Here is a 14648-nt window from a genome sequence, read left to right as displayed (position 1 = left end):
CACCTGAGCATACCTGTTAATTAGCTAATTAACAGGTAATTAGGGTTATAAATCACCCCCGAGCACGTAAGACTTTGCAAAAATCTCACTAGATTATTCCCCAAAGCCCACCCTTTCAGGAACTGTATGGTTTGTCAATGATTCTCATGATATTTTATTAATTAAGAAATAAAACTTCTTCATGGGCAATAAAAATGCCCATTTAAATCCAGCATGATGAGGGTTAGTATGCCACCCTCACCTTTCATCCAGACTCGGGACTGGCCTGTGTGTGTCTTGTGGCTATTATATAAAGGTGTATTTAAAAAGTTCATTGCACTTCTATTTCTATAAGAATATCTACAGTGGTGAGAATTCAATATCTACAATGTTAAGAATATATGAGCCAAAGTTGAAACCATGACAAAAAAGGGAAATATGTCTCCATCACACAGGGTGGGTTACAGGCAAAGCTTATTCTATAAACAAGTTAGTTGCATGGTGAGGCAAAACTTAGCTTATTCTAAAACTTATACAAACAATTAATGTAAAACAGTAATCAACAGCATGTGTTAAACGAACAGAGAACAAGAACAAAGGAAATTTTTTAACGTAACTAAGAAATTGATAGAACAAGAAATGCAAACAATAAAATATCAATGTGAACAAACAATAAAGATATAATAATGTTAACAAAATATGAATAATCTTATTTTCATTAATGTCACCTTAAAATGCACGAATATGAATTGAAAAATCAAAATTTTCCAGGGGAGGGCCCCCGGACCCCCCTCTTTGTGCAAGCACCTGTGGTGCTTGCAGCGGCAGCCGTGGTTTGGGTACCGCGCGCATTCGGGCCACCACATTTTCCATTTGGGCCAGTAACTTTTCAATTCCAATGGGCCACCAGTGGTAAATGCTTAATGCCTAGGCCTGCACGTCCTCCATTTTTCTCTCCTGTTTCAAATTTGTATCCCACAATGCGTTGTGCGAATGGGGAAAGCCCACCACGTGATGCATGATGTACTGTAGTATCTTGTATTGCATCACGGTGAAGCAGGAAAAAATAGTAGAGAATTTAGGGCCACATGGCCCTAAATTCATTAGTTGTTCTATTTTTAAAAAAAAAAAACTAATAAAATTGGAAGTCTGTGATTCGAATTCGGTAGCTTTCAATCCACTTAACAAAAATAATTGGGTGTCGGGGAGAATTCTTTTTATGACCTAAACTTGAAAAATCTGAAAGGCAGTACAGCTTTAATGTTGTCACTAATTAAACAAGGATAGGATGGCTGTTAACCTGGACAGCTTTGTGAGATAGAATACACACCTGTGTAAATATAATTTGATAAGACATCTTGTGGTATGCTACATATGAGCATATATATACAGTGCCCTCCACAATTATTGGCACCCCTTATAAAAATGGGTTAGAAAAGAAATCCACTATTTGGTGAAGTCGCTTCATCTCACACTGAAAAAAATGAGAAAAATCCAACCTTTTAATTCAAATTTATTCAGAGAAAAACAAATCCCTCATCAAGAAATTATTCTTTTCAACAAAAACGCGTGCCACTCTTATTGGCATCTCTGCATTTAATACTTTGTATAACCTCCCTTTGCCAGTAAAACAGCACTGATTCGCTCCTATAGCATTTTATAAGGTTGGAGATACAGAGCATGGCATCTGAGACCATTCCTCTTTACACAATCTCTCCAGATCATCCAGGGTCCTCGGCCCTCTCTCCTCTTCAGCTCAGCCCACAGGTTTTCAATCGGGTTCAGGTCAGGGGACTGAGATGGCCAGGGCAGAAGCTTGATTCTGTGCTCAGTGAACCATTTTTGTATTGAGTTGGACATATGATACGGATCATTGTCCTGCTGGAAGATCCAGTGTTGATCCAGTTTTTATCCCTCGCTGGCCGAAAGGCCAGAAGGGGGATTATGTTGTGGCAATGTCTGTCCGTCCGTCCATCTTGGGAAGGGTGCTCACCTTCTGAAATCAACTCCTCTCACAATTTTTGGAGGAATTTCATGAAACTTGGCAGGATTCTTTATGTCGATAGTATGCATATTTTTTTTTTTCAATTCGGTTGCATTTTACCAGAGTTACCTTGTACTTTCACAATTTCATTAGTGTGTTTTCCTTCTGACATCAACTTCTCTCACAATTTTTGGACAAATTTCTCAAAGCTTGGCAAAAGGCCTTGTTATATGACGGTAATGCGCATATTGCAATTTAATTTCATTTGTGAAAATTTTCCCAGAGTTTTGACCCTTGATTAAATAACTTGTACTTTGACAATTTCATGAGGGTGTACGTTCTTCTGAAATCAACTCTTCTCACAATTAGTGGCGGAATTTCACCAAACTTGGCAAAATGCTTTGTTATATGACAGTTATACGCAGATTGAAATTGCGTTTAATTTGAGCAAATTTTCCCAGAGTTCTGCCCTTCATTATTAACAAACTTGTACTTTGGCAATTTCATCAAGGTGTGCTTGCTTTCTGAAATCAACTTCCCTCATAATTTTTATCCCCCGCTGGCTGAAAGGCCCGAAGGGGGATTATGTCATGGTGATGTCTGTCCGAGGAAGCGTGCTCACCTTCTGAAATCAACTCCTCTCACAATTTTTGGAGGAATTTCACGAAACTTGACAGGAGTATTCGTTATATGTCGCTAATACGCATATTGCAATTTTGTTCAATTCAGTTGGATTTTACCAGAGTTATGGCAGAGTTGCCAGCAGGGGATATTGTGCTCTCCGAGCACTCTTGTAGTTTCCTGGCTGAAGCAGCTAGATTTTGATTTAAAATGTCCTGGTATTTCATGGAGTCCATGATGCTATGTACCCTAACAAGGTTTCCAGGGCCTTTGGAGGAGAAACAGCCCCAAAACATTGCAGAACTTCCACCATATTTTCCAGTTGGGACCGGGTTCTTTTCATTATAACCATCCTTTTACACCAAACCCACCGCGAGTGTTTATTGCAAAAAAGTTCCATTTTTGTTCCATCAAACCAGAGAACAGGGGTTCCAGTCAAAGTTGTAGTAATGTTTCACAACTTTCAGGCTCTTATGTTTGTGGTTAACTGACAAACACTTTGGGTTTGTTTGGTTTTTTTGGGGGGGGTTTCCTGGCAAACCTTCCAGATAATCTGTTTGCATGGAGGTGGCATCTGATGGTGGTTTTGGAGACTTGGAAACCCCAAGATTTTACTTTTTCTTGTAATTCACCAACAGTGAACCTTGCAGGGGATAGATTAGGGATAAAATTAGCTCATGTTTTAAGTCGTTCAAATTCTGTAAAGCTGCTTTGCGACAATGTTTATTGTTAAAAGCGCTGTACAAATAAACTTGATCTTTTTTTTTTTTTTTTTTTGCCTCTCTTACCCTCCTCTCTGTACATGGGGCAAAATAAACTTGGCTCCTCTTCCAGGCGAGTTTGTAACAGTTCCAGTTAGTGTCCACTTTTTTATTATTATTACCCTAACAGTAGAAATGGACATTTTCAGGCGAGTAGGTTTTTTTTTTTTAATATAATATATAACCATTTCCTGACTTAAGAAGCTCAACACACTTCTCCCTCATTTGGTTTGTGTTCTCTTATCTTTCCCATGCTGATGGATAACTAAGGGAATTTGGCTCTGTGTCACCTCATATTTGTACCCCAGTTAATCAGGAAGTCATGAATGAGTTCCTATACGAGTGATTCCACGCTTATGGGTACTGAAATGGGGACATGAACTTTATTTTTAAAAATTCACCTAAAACCATTTCTTTTTTTACCATCAGGTCACAAAACATGTAATCTTTAATGAATGATATGTTAAAAGATAACTTTAATTTTCTGAGATGTAATAAAAACATATTTATATGCCAAAGTCAGAACGTAACAAGTGTTGTGGACATGTATATTCTCAATTTTAACAATGTAGAATTATTTTTTGAAACATAGGAAGGTGATGTTTTAGCAAATATAATTAATAAACGTGTAGTAGAATAAACGTACACATTCTTTCAATAAGATTAACATGGTATATAGCTAGATTGTAATTAATTTGTAACAGACGCGAGATGGACAATCGTAACAGAAGTAATGTAACAGACATCATTTTGGAACTCATAGGCTTGACTTTGGCATATAAATATGTTTTTATTACATCTCAGAAAATTCAAGTTATCTTTTAACATATCATTCATTAAAGATTACATGTTTTGTGACCTGATGGTAAAAAAAGAAATGGTTTTAGGTGAATTTTTAAAAATAAGTTCATGTCCCCATTTCAGTACCCATAAGGGTGGAATCACTCATACACTAAAAATCAGTTCAAACATGTTCAATTTAAATAGGAAACGTGCTTCAGGTATATTGTGTTCACTATAATTTCCAGGGGTGCCAATAATAGTGTCACATGTGGTTTTTATTGAAAGTAATTAATTCTTGATGAGGGAATTGTTTTTTCCTCTGAATAAATTGATTTCAGTTAAAGTTTGGATTTTTCTCTTTTTTTTCTAACCCTTTTTAGCAATATTTACGAGGGGTACCAGTAATAGCGGAGGGCTCTGTGTCTCTATCTAGATAAACGAATATAATTTTTTTTTCTTACTTTGTACAGTGTTTCATCATTCACTCACATTATTCGCTCCATGTGATTGAGGGTTTTTTCTATGCATATTATGGATGTTTACATGACAATGATGAAATTTGTTCAGTAGTTGTATGAATCTTTTGTGTTTATTTGTCGTATGCAGGATGATAAGCGCAGTGAGTGGATCTATCGTGGCTCGACTCGCCTGGAGCCCATGTTCAACCTAAAAATGAGCACAGCCAGCAACCAGGAGAAAAAGCTGGCTGGCCAGCAGCGCGTGCGGCCCAATATGGGTAACGTACTTTTTTCTGTTCTTTGTGTATTTATTTGTCAATTGTTAGCTATATTCGTTGTGTGTACATATCTAAATCTCTCTATATTTGTTTTATCTGTCCTTCATCCACCTATGTGCAGGAGCTATGAGAGTAAAAGGCCCTGTAGTGCAGTACACAAACGAAAACAATTTGCTCGCCAACCGCTCCACAGTCAACCAGCCTACACCACCTCGCCCACAGCTCACTACTCCCACCCAGCCCATCCGCACTGAGTGAGTACTCTGCCTACATCATGCAGAAGTACCGGTAACATTACCCATGGTGCTTCACTTCCCTGTATTAACACTTAAATCGAGACCTGGAGTCTAATTTTTGCTACCTTTAGACACAGTCCTGTGCAAAAGTCTTAGGCACATGTGAAGAAATTGTTAACTGTTACTGCGCATGCGCTTACCGAGGGGTTAGTCGTTCATATCGAGGAGAATGGAATGGCTGTAATGTTGAATGATGGCTAAGTAAAGTTTCTAGTTTGTTTAAAACCTGTGTCGTCTTTGCGGACTAACATTGGTAGCAGAGGATGGCGGCACACAGCTACAAAGTGCCGCCACTTTTTGATGAAAATAAGTCTTATGAAAGTTGGAAGAATGAGATCCAAATCTGGAAGTTAGTTACCGAGTTGGACCAGAGGAAACGAGCGCTAGCAGTTGCACTGTCGCTAACTGGGAGAGCAAGGACCATAGCACTTGAAATACCCGCGGATGACTTGAACAAAGACAATGGATTAACAACGCTTCTGCAGAAATTGGACACGGTCTACTTGAAAGAGGAAAAAGACCGTCAGTATGACGCCTACACGGAGTTCGACAACCTCAAAAGGGACGGTAACGTTAGCATGCTGGATTACATCATTGAATTCGAACGGATATACAACAAAATGAGTAAATTGAAAATGAAGCTTCCCGATGCTGTTCTAGCATTTAAACTACTCGATACTGCTGGACTGACTGTTAAAGATAAACAATTGGCTCTTACTGCTTGCGCAGACCTAACATTCAGTAACATGAAATCTGCTCTGAAACGGATATTTGGCGACAATTCCCCGCCAGATTGTGCTAGTGCATCAAGTGATCCTGACTGTGCGTATTACACAAGATTTACCGGAAAAAAAGACAGTGAGTCCTCAAAGTCAAATTACGACGCCGCCTGGGTCCAACCCATTAGACAAATATGGAAGAAGATCGCGATGTGCAATCTGTCAGAGTACTTACCACTGGGCAAAGGACTGTCCTCACAAAAATGAACAGGCAAAACTGACAGAAAGTATTGAGAGTCACACAGAAGACACGGAAGAATGCCACATAACGTTGTTGTCAAAGGTAACATTGTCTGACACAGAAATATTCATGGTGGAAGCTTTAGGATCAGCTGTCATTGACACTGCATGCACCAGAACGGTTTGTGGAGAAAAATGGCTTGACAACTATGTTGATGGACTGAGCAAGCGAGATAAACTTGAGACCCAAAACAGTGCCAAAGCATTCCGATTTGGAGATGGTAGACTTGTTCATTCCACAAAGCGTGTCACAATTCCAGCAGTGATTGGGCAGACTAAATGCCAGATAGAAACAGAAGTTGTGCCAGTCGACATTCCCTTGCTTTTGAGCAAAACATCTCTGAAAAGAGCAGGTGCAGTCCTGGACATTGAAAATGATAAAGCCACAATGTTCAAGCAGCCAGTGAAACTTGAGCTGACCTCCTCAGGTCACTATTGTGTTAACATAAAAGCAAATGATAATTCAGATGAGATTGACATCCAGAATGACGAAGTTCTGGCAGTGACTGAGAATATGACAAAACAGGAAAAACAGAAGGTGTTGTTAAAACTACACAAACAATTTGGACATGCCTCCGTGGAAAAGCTCAAAAAATTACTGGACTGTGCAGGTAACAATGATGATGACTGCATTGCCATTCTTAACGACGTTGTGAGCAAATGTGACACATGCATACGTTACAGCAAGCCAAAGCCAAAGCCTGCAGTAGGCTTACCCATGGCTTCAACCTACAATGAGACAGTGGCAGTGGATTTACATGAGCTGGAACCAGGAGTGTGGTATCTCCATGTCATAGATCACTTCACACGTTTCAGTGCAGGAAGTATTGTGACCACCAAGAAACCCAAAGACATCGTGAAACATCTCATCCACTGCTGGATAAGTGTGCATGGACCCCCACACAGGCTGTTTAGTGACAATGGTGGTGAATTTAACAATGAAGAAATGAGGGATATGGCTGAAAAATTCAACATTGAACTCAAAACCACTGCAGCCTATAGCCCCTGGAGCAACGGCCTTTTGGAAAGACACAACCACACCCTGACTGACATCTTGTTGAAAGTGAAGAGAGAAAATGAATGCAGCTGGGCAATGGCTCTAGACTGGGCCTTAATGGCAAAGAACTCATTGCACAATGTGCATGGCTACAGTCCATACCAACTGGTCTTTGGGCAAAATCCCAACTTGCCATCAGTTCTTACTGATAAGCCACCAGCACTAGAAAGCACTACGATGAATACCTGGATGGCTCAGCATATTACAACTTTGCATGCAGCGCGCCGAGCATTCACAGAAGCAGAGTGCTCTGAAAGGATCAAACGAGCCCTTCGCAAACAACTGCGAGCCAGTGATGATCGATACGAGACTGGGGACAAAGTATACTACAAACGAGCTGACTGCCCACAGTGGAAAGGTCCAGGGGTGGTCATTGGCCAAGATGGTGTGGTAGTCTTTGTAAGGCATGGGGGCACCTATGTTCGTGTGCATCACACCAGACTGAGAAAGACTGATGCTCAACAAACAGTGCTGGAAGATATGGATATTCAGCAAGAGGTGAATGACAAACAAACACTACCAGATTCTGGACTTAACCACGAGGATGACGACACTGACAGTGGGGAAGAGACCAATACACATGATGACTTGCCTGAATCAGAAGAGCATGCTGTAGCCACTCCACTTGCACCTGACAACAGACCAAATGCTGACACAGTACAGAACGAAACAGTCACAACACATGGAGATTTGCGACTAAAAGCTGGACAAACAGTGACATATACAGATAGAGACAGTGGACAAACTTTAACAGGAAAAATTCTAGGTCGTGCAGGGAAGGCCACTGGAAAACACAGAAACTGGTACAATGTGCAGTTCAATGGATCTGGCGATCTTGCTGGTTCCACAAGCTCAGTAAATCTGGGCGAAATGGACAATGTTCAAACGTCACCAGATGAGCATAGCATTTTATGCGAGGAAAGCAGTCCAGATGATATTCTGATGGTTGATGACGATATCTTTGATCCTGCAAAACAAGCAGAGTTAAGCAACTGGAAAAAGAATGATGTCTTTGAGGAGGTTAAAGATGAAGGACAGAAATGCATCTCCACAAGGTGGGTGTGTACACTTAAAGAAACCCCTGATGGTGTCGCACCGAAAGCTAGATTAGTTGCCAGAGGCTTTGAGGAAATGCACATTCAAGAACTTCCAAAAGATTCTCCAACATGTGCCTCAGAGTCACTAAGAATGATCATGGCTGTCATATGTCAAAAACATTGGCAATTAAATTCTATGGATATAAAAGCAGCCTTTTTGCAAGGCAAAGAATTGACTCGAAACATCTACATTCGTCCACCACCAGAGGCCCAGAGACAAGGTGTTCTATGGAGACTGAAGAAATGTGTCTATGGACTAGCAGATGCCTCTCTTTATTGGTACAATAAAGTCAAGGACACAATGCATCAGTTGGGAGCAGTCGTGTCACAAGTTGACCCAGCAGTCTTCTACTGGCTAGATGACTCCTCCAATGTTATGGGAGTACTCGGCTGTCATGTGGATGATTTCATCTGGGGAGGATCTGAAAGGTTTTCCACAACAATCATACCACAGTTAAAAGCAGCTTTCCAAGTTGGACGAGAAGAGCACAATACGTTCAGCTATATTGGAATGCAGTTTTCGTCTCTGAATGACACGGTACAGGTACAGCAGAGTATGTACATCAAAAATCTCCAGCCCATATCAGCGACCCCAACTAGAGCTGCTGAGCGTGATGCTCCCCTAACCGATCAAGAAATGGACATGCTAAGATCAAAGATTGGCCAAATACTGTGGGTGGCAAGACAAACAAGGCCAGACGCAATGTGTGATGTGTCCATGTTAGCATCTAGTACAAAAGCTGCTACTGTTCAAACCCTGCACACAGTAAACAAACTGATTCAGAAACTCAAATCTGATGACGTGACCTTGAAATTCCAGCACCTAGGCAAAGACAGCTCCCTACAGCTAATCGTGTTCAGTGACTCGTCAATGGGCAACCTTCCTGATGGTGGCACTCAGGGCGGTCATCTCATCATGCTCATGGGAGAGAATGGAAGATTCTCTCCTATATGCTGGCAGTCAAAGAGAATAAGAAGAGTTGTGAGAAGTACTCTCGCAGGAGAAACACTGGCCCTTGCAGACGGCATCGACAATGCAGTATTCCTGGCCACACTGTACTCAGAACTTACTGTAGGTGACTGCAAACACAGAGGCTTACCAATAATATGTGTAACTGACAATCACTCACTGATGGATGCTGTAAAGTCAACCAAACCAGTCACAGAGAAGAGACTACGGCTTGAAATTAGCAATATCAAGGAGCTTATCCAGTCAGGAGTCATTCAACACATCATGTGGTCAGCGACTAAAGATCAGCTTGCTGACTGCTTGACAAAGAAAGGAACGTCAGCTCTCCTCCTCCTAAAGGCACTCAGCGAAGGCGTGTGGCACCTCAAAGAATAAAAAACAAAAAAAAACAAGACAACAATGGACTTTGATGGACTGTAAATATGAGGGCAGTATATGTTTCTTTGCTCTTTTGAAGTTTCGTTCTTTAAACAGCAATATACTTAAGTTTGTTTTTTTTCTTTAAAGAAAAAGGGGGAGTTTGTTAACTGTTACTGCGCATGCGCTTACCGAGGGGTTAGTCGTTCATATCGAGGAGAATGGAATGGCTGTAATGTTGAATGATGGCTAAGTAAAGTTTCTAGTTTGTTTAAAACCTGTGTCGTCTTTGCGGACTAACAGAAATGCTGTCCAAAAATGGCTTAAAACATAAGTCCATTTTAGATTTTTCGGATCGCGGATCTGCCGACGGCAGTTAAATACTACCGCTAGAAAAATAAAGTCTGTGCGTATTTTTATTTTTATTTTAACCGCCGAAACGTACAAAAAGAAATGTAAAAAAAAAAATAGTCACATATTTTTCTTGTAACAGCACTGTATCCCTGGTACTAGGTCATATTTCTTTAAGTAAAAAGTATTAGAATCGCAAATACAAACGACAACGTGTGTTGTATATATCCACTTCAGCCGAGTCCGAAAACGAAACTATTTACGACATTGAGTATTCACTTGAACGTTTTTATGGTATTTACGACCGCGTCAACCTCGTGCTGACCATGGCTGACGCTGACGGCATGGATCTAGCTATCGCCTCAACTGTACGTAAGCATAAAGTGTGGTAAAGAAAAGTCTTTTCACTGTCTCACTAACCAAAACGTGGGCGATTTCGTCTCTCAAGCGTTGAAAGTAAACAATGAAAAGATCAAAACAATCTTTGGTTCTCAGAAAGAAGGTGGTGATGTAACGAGCGCGATGCCGAATACGCCTGCCATAACGTTAGTTCGCGATTTTGGCTGCAAGTATCTAACTGTGGAATTAGAAGAGGATGGCGGCGCAGAGAGTCCTATCGAATCAAGTAGCACGAACGCATCAGCCTTCGATGTGCTCATGAGAGCTCAACGGTCATATGACCACATATATACCTTCAGAGAAGTACTGGAATGCTAGTCCGTGTTATAAACTTGTACACAAGAACACACGTGTGTGTGTGTGTGTGTGTGTGTGTGTGTGTGTGTGTGTGTGTCTCTCTTGAATTTAAATTATTTTATCATCTTAATCCGACATTGAAATTTTGCCATGCAAAAAAAAAATTGGACAAGGACACTTTTTTTTTTTTCGACCGACATCAAAAATATGTTGAAAAAATCCGTGAACCTAAAGATAAAAAAATGGGTGGTCTAACGACATGGAATGTTTCAACATTTTAAAAAATACTATAAACAGTAAGGGGTGGCACGGTAGTGTAGTGGTTAGCGCTGTCGCCTCACAGCAAGAAGGTCCGGGTTCGAGCCCCGTGGCTGGTGAGGGCCCTTCTGTGCGGAGTTTGCATGTTCTCCCCGTGTCCGCGTGGGTTTCCTCCGGGTGCTCCGGTTTCCCCCACAGTCCAAAGACATGCAGGTTAGGTTAACTGGTGACTCTAAATTGAGCGTAGGTGTGAATGTGAGTGTGAATGGTTGTCTGTGTCTATGTGTCAGCCCTGTGATGACCTGGCGACTTGTCCAGGGTGTACCCTGCCTTTTGCCCGTAGTCAGCTGGGATAGGCTCCAGCTTGCCTGCGACCCTGTAGAACAGGATAAAGCGGCTACAGATAATGAGATGAGATGAGAAGTCTCCGGTACAGTGAGTGCAGTTTTATGTGGAAACGAGCTGTAGGCTTTACTGAGCATCTTGCAGAACCAGCCACAGTTCTTCTGGACACTTTGACTGCCACACTTGCGTCTTAATTTTGCACCAAAACCCAGCAGCCTTCATTATGTTTTATTTTTTTAATCTGAAGAGTGCTCTCTTGTGTAATATGCTGCTCAGATACTTTTTTTTTTCTGTAACATTTAAATTTGTGCTGGAAAACGAGCGTTTGGAACTCCTTAAGATGTTTTTGTACCGACTCGATAATGTAGAAGTCATAAAACAGAAATCTGTAACAAAGTTTGTATGAAAAAAAATTAAAAAACAAGTTTGCGTAAGACTTTTGCACAGTACTGTATGTCTTTGTTCTATAGGACTCAGATGGCTAAGAAGAGCACGTCCCCGTATGTCCCTGCAGTTCGTCAGGTTGTTCCCACTGACCTCCAGGTCAAAACTGTCGGCATCCTTCCCCAAACCAACAACTCCAGGTTAGCAAGCCCATCAGCACGCGTAATATTTGGTTTCTTCTGAATTCGTCACCGTTTTTTACAGCCATACAATTTCTTTTAAGGTTTTCAAATGATGACAACTGAATCCACTTTTTTTTTTTTTGTCATCGATCCATCTCTTTTTTAGACTTTTCTTCCTGCAGTCAGGGCCAGTACAGAACCTGACGCCCATTGCTCCAGCTCCTCAAACCTTGCCGCCTGCCATGACTAGTATGTCCGCTATATCTACCATATCTTCCTACGCGAGTGAGCGGATTCCTCAGGAACCATCCTATCAGGCCCCTAATGATCGCCTCTTCTATATGGCACACACCTGTACACCTGATTGTCTGAAGCGTATCCGGCCCACGCGTACCAACCTCCACCGGGGCCGAAACCCACTCCTCACCCCACTGCTGTACGAGTTCCGCCGCATGACCGCACGCCGCCGCCTCAACCGCAAGGTCAGTGTACGAGATAGCATGCAGTGCTCTGTTCCGTTGTGTTTCAAAACGAAGCTAGTGGTTCAGCAGCGTGCTAAAGTGATTTTAACTTTTCTTTCAGTCTCATTTCTTTTTTGTTTTTCTTCTCGTTCATCCTCGGTCTCTCAGATGTCCTTCCATGTGATCTACAAGTCCCCGTGTGGCCTGAGCCTGAGGAACATGGCAGAGATCCAGCGCTACCTCTTCCAAACACACTGTGACTTCATCTTCCTGGAGATGTTCTGTCTGGACCCGTACGTCCTGGTGGACCGCCGCTTCCAGCCACAAAGGCCCTTCTACTTCATCCGAGACATCACTGGTGGACGTGAGGACATTCCACTGTCCTGCGTCAACGAGATTGACAACACTCCCCCACCCAGCGTGGCTTACAGCAAAGAGCGCATCCCCGAGGACGGCGTCTTCATCAACACAAGCCTCGAATTCCTGGTGGGCTGTGAGTGCACCGACGGCTGCCAGGACAAGTTAGTGTCTCGTGCGCGCACACACACACACACACACACACACACACACACAGGCCCATGCATATGAAACAGTGCTTTCCACACTTACTTCGATTCAGAGCTCTCTACACAGTTCTCATTCAGAATTCTGGGCAAAGTGAAATCTTTAGTAGTAATTTGCGTAGTTATTTTGGAATGCTGCATCAAGCAAACTTCCGTAAAGAGAGCTTTTTTCCAGTAATTTAAAATGAGAAATATTATTCGTTTTCATAAGCACTTTATCTTGGCTGTGCTCACAGTGGATCTGGAGCTCATCCTAGGATAACAGGATACAAGGCAGGAGCAGGAATACATCCTGGATTGGACACCAGACCATTTCAGGCTAATAATAATAATAATAATAAAGATGATAATTCTTGTCTATTCCTGCTCTCTCAATGCTATCAGTTTATTGTAGATGTTTCCAGGCCTCTTTTACTCTTTTCTTCCTCATGGCTTGCACTAGTGTTGCATCATTTTTGAGTATACAGATATGAACAGGGCACACAATTTTTTTAATGCTTGTTAGAAAGGTTCTTAGGGCATCTGGTTGAGACTAGTGCATTGGGATGCAACAGAATTGCCGTGAGCAACAGGTTTTTACATTCGCTTTAGATGGGTGCAAAAACACAAACATATTTGCATAATAACCCTGGTTTTAGTTGCTGTGCTTTTAAATTAGGCTACTGCTTTTGTTTGTTTTAGGAAACGGAACCAACTAAATTTGGTGGAAATTCTTGCAGGTTTGTACAGCCCCAATTCCAAAAAAGTTGGGACCCTGTAAACAAAAACAGAATGCGGTAATTTGCAAATCATGGAACCCCTGTATTTCATTGAAAATAGTACAAAGGCAACATCAAATGTTGAAACTGAGAAATTTTGTGTTTTGAAAAATATATGCTCCTTTTGAATTTGTCAGCGACACGTTTCAGAAAATTTGGGACCGTGCAACAAAAGCCTGGCTCTGTAGTAAAAGAGTCCGGGTGCTAAACTGGCCTGCCTGCCTGCAGTCCAGACCTGTCTCCCATTTAAATCATTTGGCGCATTATGAAGCGCAAAATACAACAAAGGAGACCATAAACTGTTGAGCAAGTGAAATTGTAGATCAGGCAAGAATGGGACAACATTTCTCTTTCAAAACTACAGCAGTTGGTCTCCTCAGTTCCCAAACGTTTACAGAGTGTTGTTAAAAGTAGAGGTGATGCAACACCGTGGTAAACATGCCCCTGTCCCAACTTTTTTGAAACGTGTTGCTGATATCAAATTCAAAATGAGCTCGTATATTTTTTCAAAGAACAATAAAAATTTCTCAGTTTCAACATTTGATATGTTGTCTCTGTACTGTTTTCAATGAAACATAGGGTTTTCATGATTTGCAGATTAATGCATTCTTTTTTTGTTTACAGTTTACACTATGTCAGCGTGTAGTTTAACCGCTTGCCAAATGCGAGTTGTGAAATCTAATGGCGAGTAAAGATCGCCCCAGACTTGCCTTTCTCTGCGAGTGTGATCAAAACGATGGGTTCCTACCTAGTATTCATGTAAAACTCAAGAGATATTCAACAAAAACTCCTTCCTTACGCATGTTGGGGGCCGCCGTTGCCAAATTAAAACGAAGCCGGAAATGTCGGGCATCGGCGAATGTCAACTTTGGGCGCGTTCGGCTGGGGCCGCTTGTGGGGAGAGATTGTTTTTATTAGACCAAATTACATAGAAAATCAAATCTCACATGACTCGCGCTCACCAGATATCTTTTTTTGAGGCCCCCAACC

General features: G+C 41.5%; 1 protein-coding gene across 4 annotated transcripts in view; it reads left to right on the top strand.

The window, feature by feature from the left end:
* setdb1b (SET domain bifurcated histone lysine methyltransferase 1b) overlaps positions 1 to 14648 on the top strand; it is a 96121-nt gene that overhangs the window by 51821 nt on the left and 29652 nt on the right. For all 4 annotated transcript variants that reach the window (XM_060921580.1, XM_060921579.1, XM_060921581.1 and 1 more), the window contains 5 exons: positions 4735 to 4864; positions 4986 to 5118; positions 11781 to 11894; positions 12043 to 12358; positions 12506 to 12858. In XM_060921580.1, the coding sequence (XP_060777563.1) occupies positions 4735 to 4864; positions 4986 to 5118; positions 11781 to 11894; positions 12043 to 12358; positions 12506 to 12858 (1046 nt within the window). The remainder of the gene's footprint in view (positions 1 to 4734; positions 4865 to 4985; positions 5119 to 11780; positions 11895 to 12042; positions 12359 to 12505; positions 12859 to 14648) is intronic.

Source organism: Neoarius graeffei, chromosome 5, assembly GCF_027579695.1.
Source record: "Neoarius graeffei isolate fNeoGra1 chromosome 5, fNeoGra1.pri, whole genome shotgun sequence".
Classification (NCBI taxonomy): Eukaryota; Metazoa; Chordata; class Actinopteri; order Siluriformes; family Ariidae; genus Neoarius; species Neoarius graeffei.
The sequence above is the reverse complement of the archived record's forward strand: the minus strand, read 5'-3'. Positions and strand labels throughout refer to the sequence as shown.